Consider the following 22,069-nt stretch of genomic DNA (forward strand, 5'->3'; position numbering starts at 1 on the left):
TATATATATATATATATATATATATACATACATACATACATATACATATATATACACATATACATATATACACATATATATATATACATACATACATACATATATATACATGCCACATGCGCATTAGCTGTCAGCTTCTTAACTCCTATGTGGTTTCCTTATTTTAAGGTCTGATAACCTCTTGCACCAACCTACATCTTCACACATACAGCTTATCAGAGTTCTGATGCATGAGAAAATCTGTCTCTTTCCATTTTCTAGTCTTACTCTCTCTGTCGGATTTTGTTGTCATATATTGTCATGCTGTGATTTATTTTAGACTTGTAGTTATTTTGGTCCCGCTGGTCAGAGCCCTGCCCTTGAACAGCTGGTTATAGAAGGAAAGATGGAGCGTTGGTGTGCGTTTTCATAAGGCAGTCATGCTTTATATCACTGCATTTTGTCTTGTTAGTAATAAATAGTAATAAATAATTAACTCACCTTCAACATCACGTGTCAGATGTAGTTACGTCAGCCCAGTCAACTGTGCTAGCATCAGTCGCATCATTGTTAGCGCCGATGGCGATCTCAACAACATCGACCGAGTCAATGTCCGGTTTTGTCCCAATATATTATTGAGGTCATCGTACCAGAAGGAACTTGTACATCCCGCACTTGGATGTACTGTTGGCAGAGTTTATTTACCTTAACCCGGCTATGTTCCACATATTTATTAAACCCCCTGTCCCTGAGTTGTTTGCTAAATAGTGAAAATATTGCGCTGTTCTTGTGAGTTTTTGAAAGTTGGGATGTAATATGGTCATCATACCAAATTTCTACTAGGCTCCGCCCCTCCTCACAACTCCAAGTTTGTCCGTGAGCTGCCATGCCTGTGCAAACTCTCAATAAACACTTGTCATCATTCCATAATACACAGTTCAGGTGACTACGGCAGGTGCTGCAGTACTTTTTGCATTTTGGTCTGTTCGAGGTCGGATCACGTTCTCACCACAAACAGCCACTCCAGGGTTTGTTTGAATGCGTACCGAGACCACCTCTTCAGGGAGGTCTCGGTATGCTTATTTGGTCCGCTTTTGGTGCACACTTGAGTGTGGTTGCTGCATTCACACCTGCCCAAACAAACCACACCAAGAAGAAAAATGAACTCTAGTACGATTTCAATCGTACTAAATCAGTCAAAAGCTGAAGGATATTACAATGTAAAATATAGTATTATAGCAGTATACATTTTTTTTGTTTTATGGTCTCTTTCAGGTCTAAAAAGTTTATAGATTTCATCGAGGGCTGTCTGGTAAAATCATATCCAAGTCGTCCATCCACAGAACAACTACTGAAGCATTCGTTCATCAGAGACCAGCCCACAGAAAGGCAGGTCCGCATCCAGCTCAAAGATCACATTGACCGCACTCGCAAAAAACGTGGTGAAAAGGGTACGTGCACTTGTGTCTTAGCACAATGCTGATGTGACGCTTTGTTGCATTATGTGCCTGCTAATAATTTTCCCCATGTTTACAGCTTCCTTTGCTAGATGGAATCGTTCTGTTTCTCGACTTTATCATTTATCCGAGTTAAATCTGTTACGTTGTCAGAGAGAACAGATGCAGAAGCTCCTCCGGGACTGAAAATTAGAATCAATTGCACACCAGAGCTCGGTGATGATAAAGGCTTGTTTATGCCACAGACAGTAAGAATAACGAAAAGATAGTTTAAAAAAAATGTAATGGTGTTTTAGTTGTGGTGTGGATTCTGCTATGAAACAAAAAAGCACTATCATTGGGATCACCTTTGAGAGTTTTTTTTAGGCAGCTGAACAAACATTGACAGCCAGTCTAAACAAATTTTAAATGTGAAACTGCAGCACAAGCTTACAATAAACATAGCATTATTGTCTTATGGTGTGGACTAATGTAGCTATTTCTACAGTTATCTTTATTGTCTTTGTGTGAATAAGTCTTAGGTGGAGCAGAACGGTTGATTTGGTTTAGTGACATCACTGAGGGTTTGATCGCAAAGGTCATATTCTATTTTATGTGTCCACATTTGTTTAGTTTAAAAAATAACTGCTATATCTGATTATTATTATTTTAATCATGATCATGTAGCCCTAATGTGTATATAAAGATGTGCCTCTATTGCATGTTTTATACATCTCCGGAGTTCAGAAATATAGTAATACAGCACTTCCAGTTTACCGTTCGTTTGGTTATTTCCTGAATGATCGCTCCTTTATTGCCATTGTGCAGTTGCTGTCTTTCCAATTTTAACAAATATGGTTTATATGCAGTGTAAAATCCTAACCAGATCTCATCATTGACCACAAAAGTGGCATTTGTACATAATTCACATGTCTTACAGTAACTCATCAGATTTTTGCCCAGTGGCGTAGTCAAATAACACAGCTGGGCTTGAATTGTGTTTCTGCATGTGAGGCTTGAGGATTGAGCTTTAAATGGAAGCATCTAGAAAACTGCCTTCAGCAGACTTATTAGAGCACTTACAGCATCAGTCAAAGAGACTGTGGATGATTTAAATTCTAAAGTGCTGCATTCTGCATAAAGAGTTTTATAACACATATAATATTAATGCCCAAAGCCTTTCTCATTATTTTTCTTATATTTCCTCTCAGAGGAGACCGAGTACGAGTACAGCGGTAGTGATGAAGAGGATGAGAACAGAGGGGACGAGAGAGAATCCAGGTAAACTCAACAGTATTTAAGTTAACACAACCTTTTCACAACACTACTGAACTATACTCTTCAATAGATTCATTTTAGATTATCTTAATTTGCACTTTTATTATAATTACTGTTTTATCAAGTTAAATCAGATTTGTATTGTAATGATTTTACGTAATTTAAGCTGTGTATTATGAAAGAAAGTGATCTGTTGTTGCTGTATTTTTTCTACGATTTCAGTTTAATGTGCAGAGATTCTAGGTTGACACTCTAGTGTGACTGTGACTTCAAGGAAGTTTACCCAAAATGAAAATTGATTTACTCACCCTCATGCCAGCCCTGATCACAAACAATCATTTTCTATTAAAATGGCATCATTTTATCGTAAACCGGAAGGTTTTATCTGACAATTTTGTCTTAAACATGCTTCTATTCACACTTCTATTCACTATTCTTATTCTCTGACAATCTATTAACATTGTGATGTTTTTTTCTTTACGTTCTATCTACAAAGTCAAATGGAATTTAACAACTGAAGTTGGATATCTCGGAACTAAGGAGCCCATTTAGGGACATGGTGGTGGGAAAAATATGAGAGGGAAGATACAGTTTTTTAAAAAGTTTGCGGGAAACATTGCGTTCCCTCGCAAACATATTTGCGTAATCTCGCAAAACATTCAAACGTCCTGTTTTCCCGCTCCGTACATTACCAATGGAGCAGTTCATAGTAGATTCTTGGACCAATAACTCATGAGCTAAATGTTGTTATAGCACAAATAACACACAATTCCTTAGACAAGGATCAACAACCTAGTCTAACTCAAAAAGAGAATATAAATAGATCTCTATATGACCAAGCGACATGGACAAGTCCAAAGGGACCGTGTGCGAAGTGACTGTAATCCCAAAAGTGTTACTACAAAAATAGTCATTCATAATTTAAATGTTACACACTGTTGTCTCACCAAATTCAGATTACACATTAAAGCTCTCCTGCTGAATTTAAACTGGTTTTAGTAATACTACAGTATTGAAGTAATTACAATTTTTTGTATCCTTATGTTCTTCGGGTTTTGCACTTTACAGACGATCACTTCAGTCTTATCTCAGCCGGCTCCCGCCTGAGATCAATACAAGGCTCGATTTGTGGAAAATTAAGTTGAAGTTCATTGTTTATGTTACAAGAATGTTTAACTCACAAGTTAATGGTCCGGGAATCTGCGACTATAGACTAATGTTTTATGTACAGCGGGTCATTAAACATGAAGTGTTTGTCCGAACTCGCAAAATGTTTTGCGAGGGAACCCAATATTCCTCGGGGGAACGCAAACGTTTTGCGAGATAACGTTTTGCGAGATAACGCCAAAGCTTTAAAAAATATTTTTCTCTTCCCTCTCATATTTTTTCCACCCCATCTCCCTAAAAGGGCTCTGTCCAGAACTGCTCAGAATGCAGAGAGAACCTGATTATTGTACAAAATGACAAAAAAGGGACAAACGTCCTTGGGGTGTCACCACGTATCAGTATTGTTATAATAAAAATCATCATGTTTAGTGATTTGATGTTATTACTATATATAACATCAAATTATTTTGGACCAATTAAAAATTGTGCTTTAAGAGCCACAATGGTTACAAACCCTATCTCTGCCTCCCTACACTCATTGGTGATTCATTGGCCAAAAAATGAATTTTACCGATAGTGTTAAATATTTATTTTATACAATAATTTTAGTAGAAATAGTGATAATATTGTTATTGTGAAATGTTTTGGACAACACTTGTGTATCTGTAAGATCTGATAAATTGCTTTGACAGCAATCTGAGCTCATATGTTTTTCGGTGAAACTACTTTTTCCTGGTGCTTTGGCACAGAAATGACACATTTCACTTTTATTGGATGTTTATGTTTAGGCTTTTATGTGCATTAGGCAAGTTCCTCATAGATAAGCTCTTTCAGATTTCATATCAGGTGTCTGAAGGAACTGGGTGTATGCCATTGATGCAACTGTATTTAAGTCCTCATCGCCAACTGCAGATGTCTTCACAACCCATCTCTTCGCAGTTCTACTCTCAACTCTGTTTCCACCAGCTCATTAAGCTTTATTTCCTTGATTATGTCTCCAGCTCTATTTTAAACGTTCCGGGTGAGTCGACGTTGCGCAGGGATTTCCTGCGGCTGCAGCAAGAGAATAAGGAGCGCTCGGAGGCCTTAAAGAGACAGCAGGTGCAGCTCGCTGCTCAGCGCAGAGACCCCGAAGAGCACAAACGCCAGCTGCTGCATGACCGCCAGAAACGCATAGAGGAGCAGAAAGAACAGAGGCGTCGCTTAGAGGAGGTACATATACACACGAGTGCATGTTCAAGTCACCCGAAATGATCTCTGCTCTCACAGGGAATGTAGAGGGCCGAGTGCCAGTCATAAATGGAATTAGTATAAACCTACACGGCAAATTGATTTTTTTCAAGCTTAAGTGTTCTGGATTTTATCTCCTGTACATAAAAGTCAGACTGAACATGAGTCAGACCACCACAAGGCTGGAAGGAAGGCCAAAAGTTTAAATGAGGAGAACATTCTGAAGTGTTCTGCAACGTTGGAAATAAATTACCTACATTACAGCCAGGTGTTTCACAGCAGTGTTTGTTCAAGTGCTTAACATTCTTCTCTTATCTGGAAAAGTCTCTCTTCAGTTAAGTGAATGCAGCATGGTATTTAGAATCTTACGTGACGTAAAGTCAGATTTATTTACTGAAGAGATGTAATGGCTAATAATCTCTGAACTAGCTAAGAGAGGTATGCAGTAGAGTAACTTTTTATTTTATATGATGAAAGGTCAGATATTCTTTGCTTCCATTAAGGCACATGTGATGTTGTTTGGACTCAAATCAGATAATGTGGATCATAAAGTTTTGCACAAATGTCCCTGCCAGCTCGAGTGCATCTTATTGTTAAAGTTTTTGCCTGTTTAATATGAATATTTGAAAGGTCCACCGTATGATATGTAGCGGCATCTAGCTGTGAGGATGTGAATTGCAACCAATGGCTCACTCCACCCCTCCCCCTTGCAGCACTATGGTGGCTGACACAGCACTAAAGCCCCGTTCAGATTGCCTGCGAATATTCGCTGGGAATGCTCGTATCAAACGTTCTAGAACAAAAACAATAGATTATTATGAAGCATTTCATATAGACCGCAAATATCTGCGTGGCGAAAAAGCGAAGTGTTTTTTTTCGTCTAGTGGCCCTGGACTTTGCGCTCATCTGGCGTCGCTAAGCAACCATGGGCCACAATAGCCGTTGAGACGAGGAGGTATAAACAAAGGATATTTGGATTATATGCACTGAAAACACATTGCAATAACTATGCTACTAGATTTAGTTATGCTGTGATCATCTGTGTCTTCATCTTCATTGAGCTTGTCTATATTGGCTGGTTGGTTCTTGTCACATGACCTGCGGTGTGTATGCGGCTTTCTGAAAAGTTGAGATTTTTCATCTCTACGGCGCCGATGTGCCTGAAAAAAGGACATCTACATGTAAAATAAAGAATATACACGCGGAAAAGACATGAAATGTGAATCGGCCTTAATGTTTTGACTGCTTTCTAGTATGATAGCGGAATGTTAGATCGTGAATACTTTACATTGAATTTTAAGAGATGCAATATTTAATTACTCGCAATTACTGTTTGACAGCGAGGGTAGTGTCACTTTCGCTTTGGGAATTTTATAGTTTTGTGTTACCCACAGCAGCATCCCTGCCTCATCCCATCCATTTAAAAAGTCTCTGTGCTCTGCTTCGCATTGCCGTGACATAAAGGCAGAAAGTAAACAAACGCCCACACAGGCTGTAACGTCATATGTTTTACTGCGCAGTATGGATATATATACGCTTTCAGCACGTTTCAGTGTCGATATGCTGCATTTGTAAAACACTTTAAAATGCTAGTGTGGTTGATGACTGAGTTTTCAAAGGGAAGTGTATGAACAAGGTCTTCAGTGTGCCAAAAGCTACATTTTGAACTCCTAGGCATTGATTGGTGTAATGTTACTCTGTGCTTCTGGGTTTGTGTGTGAAAACCTGCCCTACTCTGGTTGGCAAAAGCTGATATTGTAATTTACCTAAGCCAATCATCATCAGTTATGTGTCCCACACATACAACTTTGCAGGTCCTTTGGATGAGAGAGGGCATACTCTGATAAAAAATGCTTCAGTGAGCTGGACCGGGAGAAACAGTAATTCGTTGGATTACTCGTTACTGAAAAAACTAACACCGTTAGTAACGCTGTTTATTTATAACGCTGTTTACATATAACGCAGTTATTCCTAGCACTGGAAACAACATGAAGAATTCTGAGTTTAGGGGACCCACGGTGTATGTAGGTAGACTAGACTCATTCTAAGGTAATAATAAAAGCATAATGCTTCATTATGTAAGGTCTTTATACACATCTGAACACATAGTTATGTATATTTTATTGCATTTCTGTCAATAGATCACCTTAGTGCTTCGACAAAGGAGGGGGTAGTGGTGGAGTGAGCCGTTGGTTGTAGTTTGCAATCTCACCACTAGATGCCGCTAAATTCCGTAGCCTTGACCTTTAATTTTACTGATATAAATTATACTTTATGAAAAGAGACCAATATGATTGCAAGGCTAAGCCATTTGTGCTACTGTTCATACTTGGATCCCAGTTTATATACACAGGCACACATGAATATTGAATAATGATGACTAGGTTATAAAAACTGCACCTGCCTCTCTATTGGGCTCCATTAGAGTTCAGGTGCAGGTCGTGCAAAGTTTTGTGGCAGATTTAGCTGACATAGCTATAGACATTCACAAGGTGACAGAATAGGACACATCACTACCCAACTGAATGCAGCACCGCAGTGCACTGACTCACCAGTCACTATACTCAATGTGCTCACTTTCTCTCTCTCTTTCTCCCTGACTATGCTCCTCATTCTCTCCCCCTTAATTTCCCCTCTCAATAGCACTAGATGATTTTTAGCAAAATGACTGCTGTCATTATTTCAGCCAAATATGTTAAAGTGACTCACGCACACTCGCTCTCTCTTTCTCACACAGCAACAGAGGAAGGAGAGAGAGATGGTGCGGCAGCAACAGGATAAAGCTCCTCACCGAAGACTCGATGACATGAGGAGAGAGGAGGACAGGAGGATGGCAGAGCGAGAGCAGGTAACCAATCACAGCCTTTGAACAGCAGCCGGCCGGCCAATAGCAGCCGAGCGTGGGCGTTCCACTGAGCACAGCTCTGGCACAGGAATGTCTGTGGAGTGGTTGCCATGGCAGCAGGCTCTCAAACGCAGTTCTGAATGTGCGCGCATGTATGTGGGTGAGCTGCGAGCAGACCTACATTCAATACGATTCAAAGTGACACAAACACAAAAGACCAATCAGCATGAATTAGCATGCAGTGTGCCACAGGACACACTCTTTTAAACTACATCACACGTACATGGCCAACGGCACCCTTATTAGTGTTTTCACAATAAAACTGATGAGGAAACGCTCTCATAACATCGCCGACAGTGATGGGAACCGTTTGGCACGCACCGTTTTAAGATTGTGAAAACTGTGTGTCGCTGCTGCGAAGCATGTGGAACAAATCTCCTCCGCTGTGGTGTCTTCAGCCATTTTAAAAAAGCCAATCAGAAACACTTCTTTAAAATGTCTGCCTCTCTCAGACAGGTGAATCTGTCCGCTCTGTCAAATGTCTTTTTAATTCCACTCCTTTGAGTCTATTCTCATCTGACTCTTCTTCCTCCTCCTCCACTGCTCCTCGTTTCTCTCTCTCTCTCCTCATTCCTCTCTCTCTCTCTGTAGGAGTTTATAAGACATAAGTTGGAAGAAGAACAGCGGCAGTTAGAGATACTGCAGCAGCAATTACTGCAGGAACAGGCATTGCTGATGGTAACCCAAGTCTTGCTTTTCCCTCTGTTTCTCTGATCTGGCTCCCTCTGTCATCTGCCAGATTTGTGTCTCGTGCCACAGGGCCCCTAGCTTGTTTTGAAATGATCAGATGCCTCCGGAAATCAGAGTTGATCTGCTGTAGAAATGAGGACAAATGAATCGTTCACCCAAAAATGAGAATTCTGTTATCATTTACTCTCACCCTCAGGTTGTTTCAAACTTCTATAAATGTATTTTTGTTGAACACAAAAGATGATATTTCAAAGAATGTGGGAAACGGCACAGTTCTGGGGCACCATTGACTACCATAGTGGATTGTTTTACAAACATTCTTTCAAATATATGTTTCTGTGTTCAGCCGAACAACACGATGTATAGAGGTTTAAAACTTGAGAGTGAGTAAATGATAACAGAAATTTCATTTTTGGGTGAACTGTGCCCTTAAGTATTTGGAAATATGATTTGGAAATGTTCCAGTGCAGGAGTACTAAAGGACGAGTTTTTCCTGTGTGTTTTTGTCAATGTCAGAAATCGATAAGTTATGTTTGAAATGAACAGCTGAAGTGTTTACCCAAAACACTATGGCTGTTTTATAGATGTTCACTTACTCAAATTCCTCGAGTGAAAATGTTATGGCTACGCGTTTTTTTTACTGTTGGCTGGTCAAATAAGATCAAAGTCTTGTATATTAGAGAAACAAATATAATATTTTGGTACATTGTTGTACATTATATAACAAAATCAGTTTTTCAACTTAAAATTCAAGTTTTAAGTAGAAGTTTTCAACTTTTTGTAATAGAAAGTAAATAAATTATTTATTATAAAATAGGCGTTTATGTAATTTTTGGTCGATACCAAAAACTGATTCTTTATATCCGCCCAAATATATCGGTTATCGGCTTCCAATGTTACAGTATTAGCACAGTTAATATATATTTTAAGCCTACTTTTCACTAGAATATTTAACTTGTAAAAGTTTCTGGTAAAATCATTATTTAATTATAGATGTTCTTCCAATGCAATCCTGAAAAGTGTTCTCAATAGCCACAAGTGCCACAAGAGGTCTCAAGACAGAAAGCATACAGACATAAATCTACTTCAAACATTATACTTTTGTTCCTAAAATTTATATTTATCATATAAACTACATATTGTACCTACATCAACAATGTTCCATCATCCATTCCTACTATGTGTGTATTATAATTATTATTATTTACAGTAAATTGTCAATATTTGTCTTTTTATTTAGTAATCTTATTTTTGTGTGTGAAGGGGAAGGGCTGTAAAGTCTGGGTTTTGTGTGTTTTTGTATGTGTCTGTGCATGCTGTGTGTTACTTCTTTAAGCATAAAAGTGTTATAATTCAAGTGTTAGTCAATCAGTTATTAATTGTGTATTTCTTTGTGCAGGAGTACAAGCGTAAACAGCTGGAGGAGCAGAGGCAGTCAGAGAGACTTCAGAGACAGCTCCAGCAGGAGCATGCTTACCTTGTCTCACTGCAACAACAGCAACAACAAGACAAGAAGCCACAGATGTACCACTACAGCAAGAACCTGGAGAACAATAAACCGGCCTGGGCTAGAGAAGTATACTTACACACAGGACATATACAGCTCACAACTGTAACAAATCTGCTGTTGTCAAGTGCCATGACATTAAAAATGTATATGGTAAAGGTTCAATGCTCTCTTTGTTTGCCTTGTAGGTTGAGGAGCGCAGTAAATTGAACAGACAGGGTTCTCCCAAAATCTGCACTACAGTCTCAGACACCAACATACAATCACGGTCTGAGTCCATTAACCAGTCAGGAGCCGCACAGACTCCGCCTATGCAGAGGCCTGTGGAACCACAGGGTGGACAGGGCAAGGTGGGCAACTTGTTGTATTATTCCCTACGTAAATATATATAATCTTAGTGTGGTAATTCTGCCATCATTCCTCAAAATGGAATAATAATAATGTACAGACGGATGCCAGCTACTGTTACCTTCGATCATGGTTACCAGGAAAATTGGTAATGTCAGAATTTTCTTAGGGAAAATTTGTAGGTTTTTTTTCTAGTAATGAATATAGTGACAATCTATATCATTTTTGTTTAAATGACGCATTTATATTAGGGATGCTCCGATCCGATATTCGTATCGGGTATCGGCGTCGATACGTAATAAAATTCTAGATACCCGATCTGACATAAAATTTGTGCTAGACGATGTAAAAGTTCATGGAGACACCGGCGCTTAAACTCTCTCGTGGGCGGCTGCGCATTGCGCAACGTGCGACATCATACGCTAGCAACGTGCTCTGTACGTAGTGCACGTGAACAAGTGAACATATAGCGGCGAACAGCATGGAGCGAGCCAAAATATCTGTCATTTGGAGTTATTTTACAACAGCTACGCCAATAAGTTCCACCGCTTTCATTGTTATGGATGGGCAACCGCTGTCCGTCGTTGCGAATAATGGCTTCAGACTCCTTATAAACCACCTGGAGCCGCAGTATGACACGCCGAAGCGTAAATATTTAACTCTACCTTGAACTGTACCGAAAAGTCAAAAAGCAAACACATATCCGAAAAAATTAAAGATGTCAATGCGGTGAGTTTTACAACAGATATCTGCAGCTGCGACGTGTCCCCCGTGTCGCTTTTAAGTTTAACCGCACACTGGTTGGATGAGAATTTTGTGCCACAAAATGCCACGTTAAATGCAACAAACATGTGCAGTTTTACTCAGCTAGGGAAGCTAGTGTTTTATTCATCTGTTTCTGTGTTGGATGTTAAATTTTATTTTCACTAAACTTTAGTTTAGTTAAGTGGACTTTGCTTTAGTGACTAAAGCATTAAAAAGATCTGATTCATGTTATTTTAAATATATCTAAAGCAGTAAAGCTATTACTTTTTTGCTCAATTTCAGCAGCTTTTTTTTGCGAATTGATTTTTTTTATTAATTTTGCACTTTCTTAAAAATTATTAAGAGATTTTGTTTCCATTTATTTATACCCGTTTATCAAGCTAGTGAAGCTGTTGTTATATTCAGCTGCTTAATTTGCACTTTAATTTTGAATGTCTTTTGTCCAAAGATAGTGAACACTTTTGTTTTATTTTTCATTTGTTTTGCACCGGTGCTGGTTTAATAAACTATTTACTAAATTTGTGAATCATTAGTTTGTTATTTTGTTTTACGGGGTCAGGAAATTTATGTTAAGTCGAGCCTGATGTCTTGCACAGCAATGCACATAGTTTATTAAGTAATTGTGCACTTTAAAATTTTTACCTTAGTATCGGATCGGTACTCGGTATCGGCCGATACTGAATCTCAGGTATCGGAATCGGTATCGGAAGCAAAAAAGGTGGATCGGAGCATCCCTAATTTATATAGCACTTTATTGTGTGTTGCATTTAGTCATTTAGTCATGTTGCTGTACACCCAAAGCGCTTAATCTTTTCTTATCTTTTCTTGGTGGATTTGCAGCTTTAATTTCTTTTAAATGATTATCATTTAGTTATGTGAGAAATCTTATCTATTAATTACAAAATAATCATGAATAAAAGGTGTACAAACCATGTTCATGCTGCATGCTTTGGCCTGCTAACTCTTTACTCCTTCCTGTTCAGTAACATACTTGTTCTTGTCTTTCTTTCCTGTGTGACCTGTTCACTTCCTCTGTTATCCTTCATTTTCACGGACGTCCTCTTCACTTTCCTGCAACAACCACTACTTAACAACCTCCCCATAACCCAATCCCCCCTCTCCCCGGCTTGCTGCCCTTCTCTCTATGCCATACGTTTCCTTCTCTCCCAAATTGATGTATCCCCATCTCTATATTCCAATAATTTACCCACGGCAACTTTTCACAATGCCACTTGCCTTTCATTGGTACACTACTCTCTCTTTATCGCTCCTCCTTCCCATCTGGCGTAGTTTCAGATGGCCCACCTGGTGCCGTTAAAACCGTACGCAGCTCCTGTCCCTCGCTCTCAGTCTCTCTGCGATCAGCCCACTAAGACCATGTCCGCCTTCCCCACCCAGGATCCCTCTCCCACACCCACACCTCGCCCACTACACTCCAGAGAACTAGTCCGTCAAAACTCTGACCCCACCTCAGAGACCCCCGCACCTCAGTCTCGGCCAATGAGAGATGACAGAGGGCCCTGGATCCGTCTTCCAGAGATTGAACAGCCTCCTAAAGTAAGACACTGTGTAGTTCTTTTTTTCATACAGGTTTTGTACATATTTGTGGACTGTCTTTAAGCAAATAAATGCAATAGTTGTAGTCAGTTCCTACAAATTCATATTTTTAGGTTTATTTAAGAATGGGCCTTATTTACAAAACACGGCACGATGGCTTGCCGTATTGCGCTCATGAAAAGCAGACAACAAATGAGATTTAGTTAACGTGTGATGTTGGGACATTTTTATTGGTCACGGCAGCAGAAATTCATTCAATGGTGATGCAATAATGGGGAAGAGTATTGCAATCGGGCATATATACAGGCGCACTGTGTTGTCGAGAGCACTTTCAACGTTTTAAAGGAATAGTTCATCTTCAAAATGAGGATTCTGTCATTATTTACACGCCCTCTTTTGAAAAATGTTGGTAACCAACAACCGTTGCTGCCCATTGACTAAGAACTATTGTATGGACACAAAACCAATACAAGTCAATGGGGCCCAACGGTTTTCTTTTACCAACATTCTTTAAAATATCTGAGAAAGTCATACTGGTATGAAATTACAAGAGGGCAAGTAAATAATGACAGAATGAATATGATATAATAAGGTGAACGATTCCTTTAAGAGCTAATTTTGATGCTGTACAATCCTGCTAAAGTACACTAGATCAAGGTTGTCTGATGCATCATTCACAAGCTAACACTCTGAACCTGGAAACTGTGCCATTGCATTGATTTCTGACTCACTGAAGCCTTTATTTCAATCAAATAGAGACTTTCAGTGGGTGCAATTCATTCTTTGTGAATCGCCCCCTCTGTGATTTATAAATATCAATGCTTTCATTGTATAGGTTTTGACTTCTGTATTATCTTTTTCTCAGATTCCACAGAGAACAGCCTCAATAGCCACTGCATTAAACACAAATCTCTCATCTGGTATCAGACACCCGGTTAGAGCAAGGTAACACGCACACATGCACTTCCAGCTGAGGTCATGGAGGTCATGTGACAGGCCTGACTCTGTGCGTTGTTTGTTTGTCAGTAATCCAGATCTGAGTCGTAATGAACGCTGGGAGAGAGGAGACAGCATGAGTATCATGTCCAACCTGCCACAGACTGGCTCTCTAGAGAGACACCGCATACTCAGTGAGTGTGGACGTGTCTGAGGGTTTATTCTCTTATACTATTAGGCCAGAGGAATTGCTTAATAAACATGCTATAAAATTAATGAAAATTGAAATTAGCTCATTGTTCCCCCTCTGAATAACATAGAGTATGTGAACGAGAGCTCTTGAGTTTTTCACAAGTTGTGGAATGTTGTGTGGAATGTTGCGGATTTATTTTAGGTTCATCTAAGATGGATTCCTCCCCCACCCTGTCCCATGACGGCCCACACAAACCAGGAGAATCCCGAACTTCATCCAGACCCAGCAGACCAGCGGTGAGATGCATGCATACAGAAGTGTGTGCACACGCGTTCGGATAAACACCTAAGATTCACTTCTTAAAATATAAACACTTACGCACATAAGCTCCCGAATCATTCTGTCGTGAATGAGTGAGTAACATGAAAAATGAATGAACTCATCCCTTCTTAAAACACTAACCTCTGTTCCTCACCCTCACCTCTCCTTTATCGATCTCTTTCCTCCCTCTGCCCTCAGAGCTATAAGAGAGCAATAGGAGAGGTCAGTGCCGCACTCGTGCCCGCATGAGTCCGTGTGTGCTTGCATGTGTTCTTGCATGCTTTCGTCTTATTGTGATGATGTAATAAGGATAAATGTCAAATTAATGTTTTGCTTTTTTTAATACGTGAATGTAATTCGAATCAATGAATTCGAAAATAATATGTATTGGAAATTCACACTTACATTCAAAAGTTTAGTTTAATTTGTCTTAATTCTGAAATTGGTTATGCACAAATATAATTTTGGCGTGAGATACATTTTTTCATTACAAACAAATGAAATGGATGACTTTGACTAAATGATGAAGAAAGTTCTCGTGTAATTCTAGGTTATCACTAAACAATGGCTTTGAAGTCGAAAATGGCTTGAAAATGGTTAATATTAAAAATATAAAAAGATGAATGTTAAACATCCAGAATTTATATAATAATTAGATGATAATTGATGATTTTTAAATAAATTCTTTGGTTTAAGAAGGCAGTTTCTGCCAAGCTCATAATAATCTTGAGTGCCTATACAGGAGTATTGCATACATTGTATTTTCGAAGAGTTATCAAATTTATAAAAGAGAGATACAGCTGTACGATTACGATGGGACTAGTGGGGGGAGTGGGACGGAACTACAGCACGAGCAAGCTACACATCATCACATTAATACCTTCGTGTTTTGTACATTATGCACGTACACTCTGATTGCCAACAAAACACAGACATATGACTTAGTTTGACTTACCACGTGCAGTTCATGTCCAGCATCTTTCAGCACTGGGAGCATGCCATCTATCAGTTTCAAACGATCTCCACATCCGGTGTTATATCAACAGTTTATATAACATCAGCACTGAAATGCCATGAACAAACAGACACACCTAAACTTCACTGTCGCAAGAGAAACGAGCTCAAGCGCAGATAACCTTGATGGCACATGGGCGGGCTCTTTCTTTCGCCTTGCCGTGCTTTCCCTGGAGAATGGCCAATAAAAGGAATAGGATCCCGACACAGGGATCCATTATCATAAAAAGTTGGAGTGCTGTGGGTAGTGTATCGAGTACAGAAATACTACCTCATACTTCCAACTTGTTTTTTATCAAATTGACCATGTTAAGCATGAGAAGCACGTTCAACCGTGAAAAGTCGTCAGAATGCATGACATAGCATCCAGAATTGAACCATCAACAGATGGGCTGGGTCTGTTTGCATTTAGGAATGGGTATTTTTGTCCGTTTGTCTACTTGAGTACTCAACAGACACATAACCCTGAATTTGACTCACCCTTTTCATCCCAGACATATATATAACCTCCTTTCTTAGTTGAACACAAACAACTACTTTTTAGATTAAAACAAGTTTATCATTTATTTTTTCATTTTATGTGGCACTCGAAATGTTTAAGCTCCAAAAAGCAAAACATCATTAAAATCAATGTCTTTTTTACACTTTGTGTTTTGAAAGAAAGAAAATGCATAGACCACATTCTTGCTCACCACCCAAGTTTCCTGTCCCACACCACAGCCTACACATTCCAAAGACTGAAGAATCTTGTGAACTGACTCCATCCAGATTTTAAAAAGTTTGGGGTTTCTGGTTGTTCGAGTTGTTTTTGAGTGGATAAGTGATGTGTGACACAAGTACATGCATTTAGTTAAAATATTTTCTTATTGTGTGTGTGTTAGGATCATGGACTGTACTCTAAGGAGCGGGCAGAAGAACAGCCAAGGCCTCCAGTGAAGGCTAATGACTACTCATCCTCCTCAGAAAGCAGTGAGAGCAGTGAAGAGAGCGAGAGTGGAGAGGGAGCGGAGGAGGAAAGTCCTTCAGACCGGTAATCATGGAGTGAATGTTTCAAAAAATGTATAATAACTTTTTAAAGATTTGCAAATATACAGTCTTTCTCCTCTTGGAGAGATCAAAAACTTTGACGACTCATCTTGCACTACACTATTTATCCAATCAAATAGTTTCTTTACCAAGAATGACCCTCCCACTATTACCACCGTGACATAGCAAAAGCCTTTTTCCTATTAATAAGACTTCTGGTTTCAACACGAAGAGTCAACACACAACTGAGCTCGTGTTAGAAAGCCTGTAGCAATGCAGAGACTAAAGACAATTTTATCTTTTCAACTTGTGTTTCAGCCCGCGTGATGCAGACTCTGACTCCGTGAACACTATGGTAGTCCATGAGGAGGAGGAGGGTGAAGGGGGAGATGAAGAACGTGCTGGAGTATATGGGGACCAAACCATGCTTGTACAGAGGGTAAGATGCGCGTGTTCAACTCTGACTTTAGCGTAAAAGAAATAATATAAGCTGCTCATTTCCACATTGGATAGAAACTTTGTCACAGTGCATTATGGGATTGATCAAAATGAAGTATCTTATCATGTAGCACAATTTTGCAACCTAGCATTTTCCATCAGTTTTCTTCAAAACAATTAAGGATAGGCAGCGTGATGGGTTCTGTGCTTGTGAACCACATACTTGTTTTTCTTCTGTGAAAATGAAAGTAGAACTGTGTGTTCGTGATTCTGACAGACTCCAGAAAAGCGGAGTCATAATGGATACACTAACCTACCCGATGTGGTCCAGCCCTCCCACTCTCCCACAGACTCGGCCTCCCACTCTTCTCCTGGGAAAGACTCTACCTATGATGTGAGCTCTCTACCCACACAAACGTTCTCTACAGCGTTTATCATTTCAAAAATGTTTTGCTTCATGTGTGTGGTCTGTGTCTCATATACAGTACAAAGTGTGTGTGGTTAATTGGTTAACACAGATCGTGCTGTCAATTTCAGTATCAGTCCAGGGGATTGGTGAAAGCTTCCGGAAAATCCTCCTTTACTACCTTTGTGGACCTTGGAATGTACCAGGCGCCTGGTGGTACTGGAGATAACATGTCTGTTGGAGGTGTGGTCATTGTTTGTACTGCTTATATGATTAACTACTTGATATTGATTTGTTTTAATGCGCCAGTGCATTTCGTTTGCCTCTCTATGGCCATCTCTGTTTGCAACACAAAATTGCAGGTTACTTAAAGGAACAGTTCACCCAAAAACGAAAATTCGGTCACACAATTCACAATTATCGCTATTAACAAACCATTAGCTACAACTTTCCCCCCAATAAACACTTAATTTGTTGCTTATTAATAGTTAGTAAGGTAGTTGTTAGGTTTAGGTATTGAGTAGGATAAGGGATGTAGAATATAGTCATGCAGAATATGTGCTTTATAAGTACTAATAAACACCCAAGATGCCAATAATAGACATGCTACTAACAACTAGTTAATAGTGAGAATGGCCCCCTATACTGAAGTGTAACCGAAAATTCTGATATTTGGAAGGATGCTTGTAACCAAACAGTTCTTGGCTACCATTGAGTACCATAATAAATGTTTTTGTTCTCTTTTACACGAAAGAAGATACTTGGACGAATGTAGGAAAGCAAACCTTCTGGAGTAATTTCTTCCTACTATGGTAGTCAGTGGAGGCCAAGAACTGTTGACTGATGACTCTCATCAGAACAAAGAAATGTATTTAGATTTTGAACAACTCTAGGTTAAGTAAATGAAGACAGATTTAGTATTTTTGGCTGAACTGTCCCTTTAAGCTGTTTAGCAAAATTAATTTTCTATGAAATCAAACCCAATAGCTCAAATTATATATCATTAGTAAATTGCTTATGAGGGTGAGTAAAGAGACAGCTTTGAAAACTGATGTCCTTGCTCAATAACTGATTTAGTTTATATTTAACCAGAAACAGAGTCTAATAAGATGTGGGCTTGCGCAGAAGTTCTGTTCTGAATATATTTTATGTACATGTTAAGAAAATTTTGAATCACATTGCAACATTAAGGGGACATGTAAACAGCACTGAAAGGATCTGCAAAGATTCAGAGGCAATCAGCCTGTGGCACTGCTGAGGTGTTATTGAAGCACAGGTTGCTTTGATAGCGGCCTTCAGCTCATCTGTATTATTTGGTAGGATGTTTCTTGTCTTCCTCTTGACAATACACCATAGATTCTCTAGGGAGTTTAGGTCTGGCTAGTTGGCTGGCCATCAAGCACGATAATATCATGGTCAGCTAACCAGTTAGAAGTAGTTTTGGCACTGTGGGCAGGTGTGAAGTCCTGCTGCAGAAGGAAATCTGCAACTCCAAAAAGCTTCTCAGCAGACTGAAGCATGAAGTACTCTAAAATCTCCTGGTAGACGGCTGCATTGACTTTGGACTTGATAAAGCACAGTGGACCAACACCATCAGATGACATGGTACCCCAAATCATCCCAGACTTCACACTTCACTTGAAGCAACTTGGACTCCGTTCCTCTCCGCTCTTCCTCCAGACTCTGGGACCTGATTTCCGAATTAAATGCTAAATTTTCTTTCATCTGAAAAGAGAACTTTGCACCACTGAGCAACAGTCCAGTTATTTTTCTCCTTAGCCTAGATGAGACACTTCTGATGTTGTTTCTGGTTCGGGAGTGGCTTGGTTCTAGGAATGTGGCAGCTGTAGCCCATTTCCTTAAGTCTGTGTGTAGTGACTCTTGATGTGCTGACTCTGGCTTCAGTCCTTGTGAAGCTCACCAAAGATCTTGAAACGACTTTTCCTAGCAATACAAACAAGTTGAAGGCCGCTATCGAAGCAACCTGGGTTTCAAAAACGCATTTAAGCAGTAATTCATGCTAAAGGGGTTCCAACCATGTATTGGGTGCATAGTTGAACATACTTTGGAGATCTTGAACATTTCTGTTTTGTAAATACATTTTTTTATACATCTTTGAGAAAATATAAAAAAGATTTTAGGTACTTACATTTTTATTTTTATAAGCTGCAAGTTGTAACCATCAGAATTGAAACAAAAAAATCTTGAATTATTTCACTTTGTGTGCAATAAATCTAAAATGTAGGAAAGCTTGCTTTTTTAATTCATTAAAAAAATTAAGAACTTTACCATGATATTCTAATTTTTTGAGATGCACCTGTATGTAAGATTTATCAAATAAAAAAAGTGGATCAGTATTTGCAAAATGTTCTATATATTAATACTGCAAAACAGTATGTTCCAGTGTAATATCCATCATGTAGTAATTGTGCATCTGTTGTGTGGGTGTAGGTCTGGGCTCTCGTTTTGAGCAGCTGAAACTGGAGGTCAGGAAAGGATCAATGGTCAACGTCAATCCCACCAACACTCGCCCAGTTAGCGACACTCCTGAAATCCGCAAATACAAGAAAAGATTCAACTCTGAGATCCTCTGCGCTGCTCTCTGGGGTAAGAACTGAATGAGAACTTGTGCGTAGGTGTGTGTCTACCAGTGTTTGCAATGCTACGCATTTACTTAACTTTTCACGACAGTAGCACAATTACTTCAAAAATATCCTCGCTGTGAAGTAACATTTGGCCATTTTAGCACATTGGTACTGTTATTACTAATTTAGATTTTCTTTGTTGTAGTGAAATGAGATAAAAGTAGTTTTTTAGTGTTTGTGTTCTAGTTTGTCTGCATGCTATCTGTTATCTGATGGTAGAGGGTTTAAACATATCTGTGAAATCCAAAATGAATTGGTACAAGGGGAAAACTGGAATGTTATAACACACAGTCCCGGCTGGACTATGAAACACACCTTAGACCGAGGACAAATGTCAGCATGAGCGGAAAGTCAACACACAACCAGCACTGAAACTGCCTGTAAGGTCGGTTTCACATTTAGTTTGATTGCCTGATCCGAACCCTAGTTCGATTGCTCCCCCTGCACCCACTGGACTGCGTTCATATGATTATTTTTGGGTCCGAACCGCGGGTCGTTGCATCATCAGCCTGCAACTGTTTACCCTGTCACTTGTAACAACGACGCAGGAGAAGGCGTCAAAATGCATAACATTGCTCGCATCACTTTTATACATTTATGCTTTTGAACCGTTAGTTTGGTTTCCATCGCTTCAGGTCATACTGGAGTTCACATGAAACGTACCCCAAACCTCCCTTTTTAAGCGGACTCGGGTACAGTTTCAGACCGGGTACACCCATTTCTCACACGCACACTCGGTAAATACAAACCCGAACAAGACTAAAGACCAACACAGTTACTCGTTCCTCATCAGGTTCAGAAGACAGTGTTCACATCACCCAAAAGAACCGATTTCTAATGTTTATCAAACCCGGGTGCACACCAAAAGTGCTAGTGTGAAACCGCCCTAAGACAGCCACGGCAGGCAGAGAGCTTGAGGCAGTCCGGTCACGATGCACTGCAGCAGCCAGGCGCCTGCACGAAACACCAGAAACGTGTGAAAATTTGTTAGGATTGAATCCAAGAATGCCTCTTTTATTAGGTGTATTTTTAGGCGTGTGATGTAAAATGGTCAAAAACATAGATTAAAACTAAGTTTTGCAAAAAGCAAACAACTTCAGAGTGAAATGAGTTGGTAAATAGAGTTCAGAATAGTTTTCCTGACACTTTCCAAGGGTTACAATAGTGTTTGCTCTGTCAGGTGTGAATCTTCTGGTGGGGACAGAAAACGGTCTGAAGCTGCTGGATCGCAGTGGACAGGGTAAAGTGTATCCACTGATCAACTCACGCAGATTCCAGCAGATGGACGTTCTGGAGGGACTGAACTTACTCATCACTATATCAGGTTCTATCTTCACTCATACTACATATTAGAACATACTAGCGTGTCACTGAGACCGTACATTCATTCCCTCCTCACAGCTCATTCTGTGATCAGCCGAGATACATGAATGTACACCTTCATTCTTATATTCAGCATCTCTCCCTCAGGAAAGAAAAATAAGGTGCGTGTGTATTATCTGGCTTGGTTGAGGAATAAAATCCTTCATAATGACCCAGAGGTGGAGAAGAAACAGGGCTGGACCACAGTAGGGGAAATGGAGGGGTGTGTCCACTACAAAGTGGGTAAGTGTGCACTTTGCAGCACATGTGGCATTTGTTTTGTGCATTATACTGCTAAGTATTAAGGGTTGAAATGTGCACAACACGATGTGAATAAAAAATAGGTAAACGATATAAATTAGTTTGGTATTCATTGGTGAAATGTGTTTTAGTAGTGGTTAATGATATAACAAAAGAAACACTTCTTACACATTTCTGTCTCAGTATTACACATCTCTAACTGTGTTTGTGTCATGTGCTGTGAGGATTTTTGTGTTTATTTTTCCCAGTGAAATATGAAAGGATTAAGTTTTTGGTTATCGCTCTGAAGAATGCAGTAGAGGTTTATGCCTGGGCTCCCAAACCTTACCACAAATTCATGGCCTTTAAGGTAGAGACAATTTGAAATAATCAATATTTATTGGCTTTTACAGCATGTTGTTCTATCAAGCAAAAATGTAAGAATTCAATGTCAATTCAGTCGATAAAAAAGTTGAAATGGTGTGCGCTATAAGTCTTATGAAGCTAAAAAACGCACTGGAAATTATATCATCATTCACTTATAAGGTAAACCATATTCATATTAATATACACAATCATTTACACATTTCTACATTTGTGTACTAACAATAACAGCACGTATTTCATTTTAGGGAGAATTAGTCCAATTTTTTTTGTTGCATCGTGTTTGATGTCCGCTTTGAGTT

General features: G+C 39.3%; 1 protein-coding gene across 7 annotated transcripts in view; it reads left to right on the forward strand.

Annotated features, from left to right (window-relative positions):
- Nucleotides 1-22,069, forward strand: part of mink1 (misshapen-like kinase 1) — a 43,583-nt gene that overhangs the window by 15,360 nt on the left and 6,154 nt on the right. Inside the window, exons 9-28 of one of the 7 annotated variants that reach the window (XM_079448771.1) lie at nucleotides 1,255-1,430; nucleotides 2,627-2,696; nucleotides 4,802-5,012; nucleotides 7,768-7,878; nucleotides 8,527-8,613; nucleotides 10,025-10,201; nucleotides 10,321-10,482; nucleotides 12,536-12,802; nucleotides 13,668-13,747; nucleotides 13,829-13,932; nucleotides 14,133-14,227; nucleotides 14,451-14,474; nucleotides 16,148-16,296; nucleotides 16,611-16,731; nucleotides 17,008-17,124; nucleotides 17,268-17,379; nucleotides 19,588-19,743; nucleotides 20,962-21,105; nucleotides 21,252-21,386; nucleotides 21,653-21,753. In XM_079448771.1, coding sequence (XP_079304897.1) covers nucleotides 1,255-1,430; nucleotides 2,627-2,696; nucleotides 4,802-5,012; nucleotides 7,768-7,878; nucleotides 8,527-8,613; nucleotides 10,025-10,201; nucleotides 10,321-10,482; nucleotides 12,536-12,802; nucleotides 13,668-13,747; nucleotides 13,829-13,932; nucleotides 14,133-14,227; nucleotides 14,451-14,474; nucleotides 16,148-16,296; nucleotides 16,611-16,731; nucleotides 17,008-17,124; nucleotides 17,268-17,379; nucleotides 19,588-19,743; nucleotides 20,962-21,105; nucleotides 21,252-21,386; nucleotides 21,653-21,753 — 2,599 coding nt within the window. The remainder of the gene's footprint in view (nucleotides 1-1,254; nucleotides 1,431-2,626; nucleotides 2,697-4,801; nucleotides 5,013-7,767; nucleotides 7,879-8,526; nucleotides 8,614-10,024; nucleotides 10,202-10,320; nucleotides 10,483-12,535; nucleotides 12,803-13,667; nucleotides 13,748-13,828; nucleotides 13,933-14,132; nucleotides 14,228-14,450; nucleotides 14,475-16,147; nucleotides 16,297-16,610; nucleotides 16,732-17,007; nucleotides 17,125-17,267; nucleotides 17,380-19,587; nucleotides 19,744-20,961; nucleotides 21,106-21,251; nucleotides 21,387-21,652; nucleotides 21,754-22,069) is intronic. The other 6 variants (XM_079448774.1, XM_079448772.1, XM_079448776.1 and 3 more) reach the window with 6 other exon arrangements.

The sequence above is a fragment of the Barbatula barbatula genome, assembly GCF_947034865.1.
Source record: "Barbatula barbatula genome assembly, chromosome: 2".
In the NCBI taxonomy this organism is placed as follows: domain Eukaryota; kingdom Metazoa; phylum Chordata; class Actinopteri; order Cypriniformes; family Nemacheilidae; genus Barbatula; species Barbatula barbatula.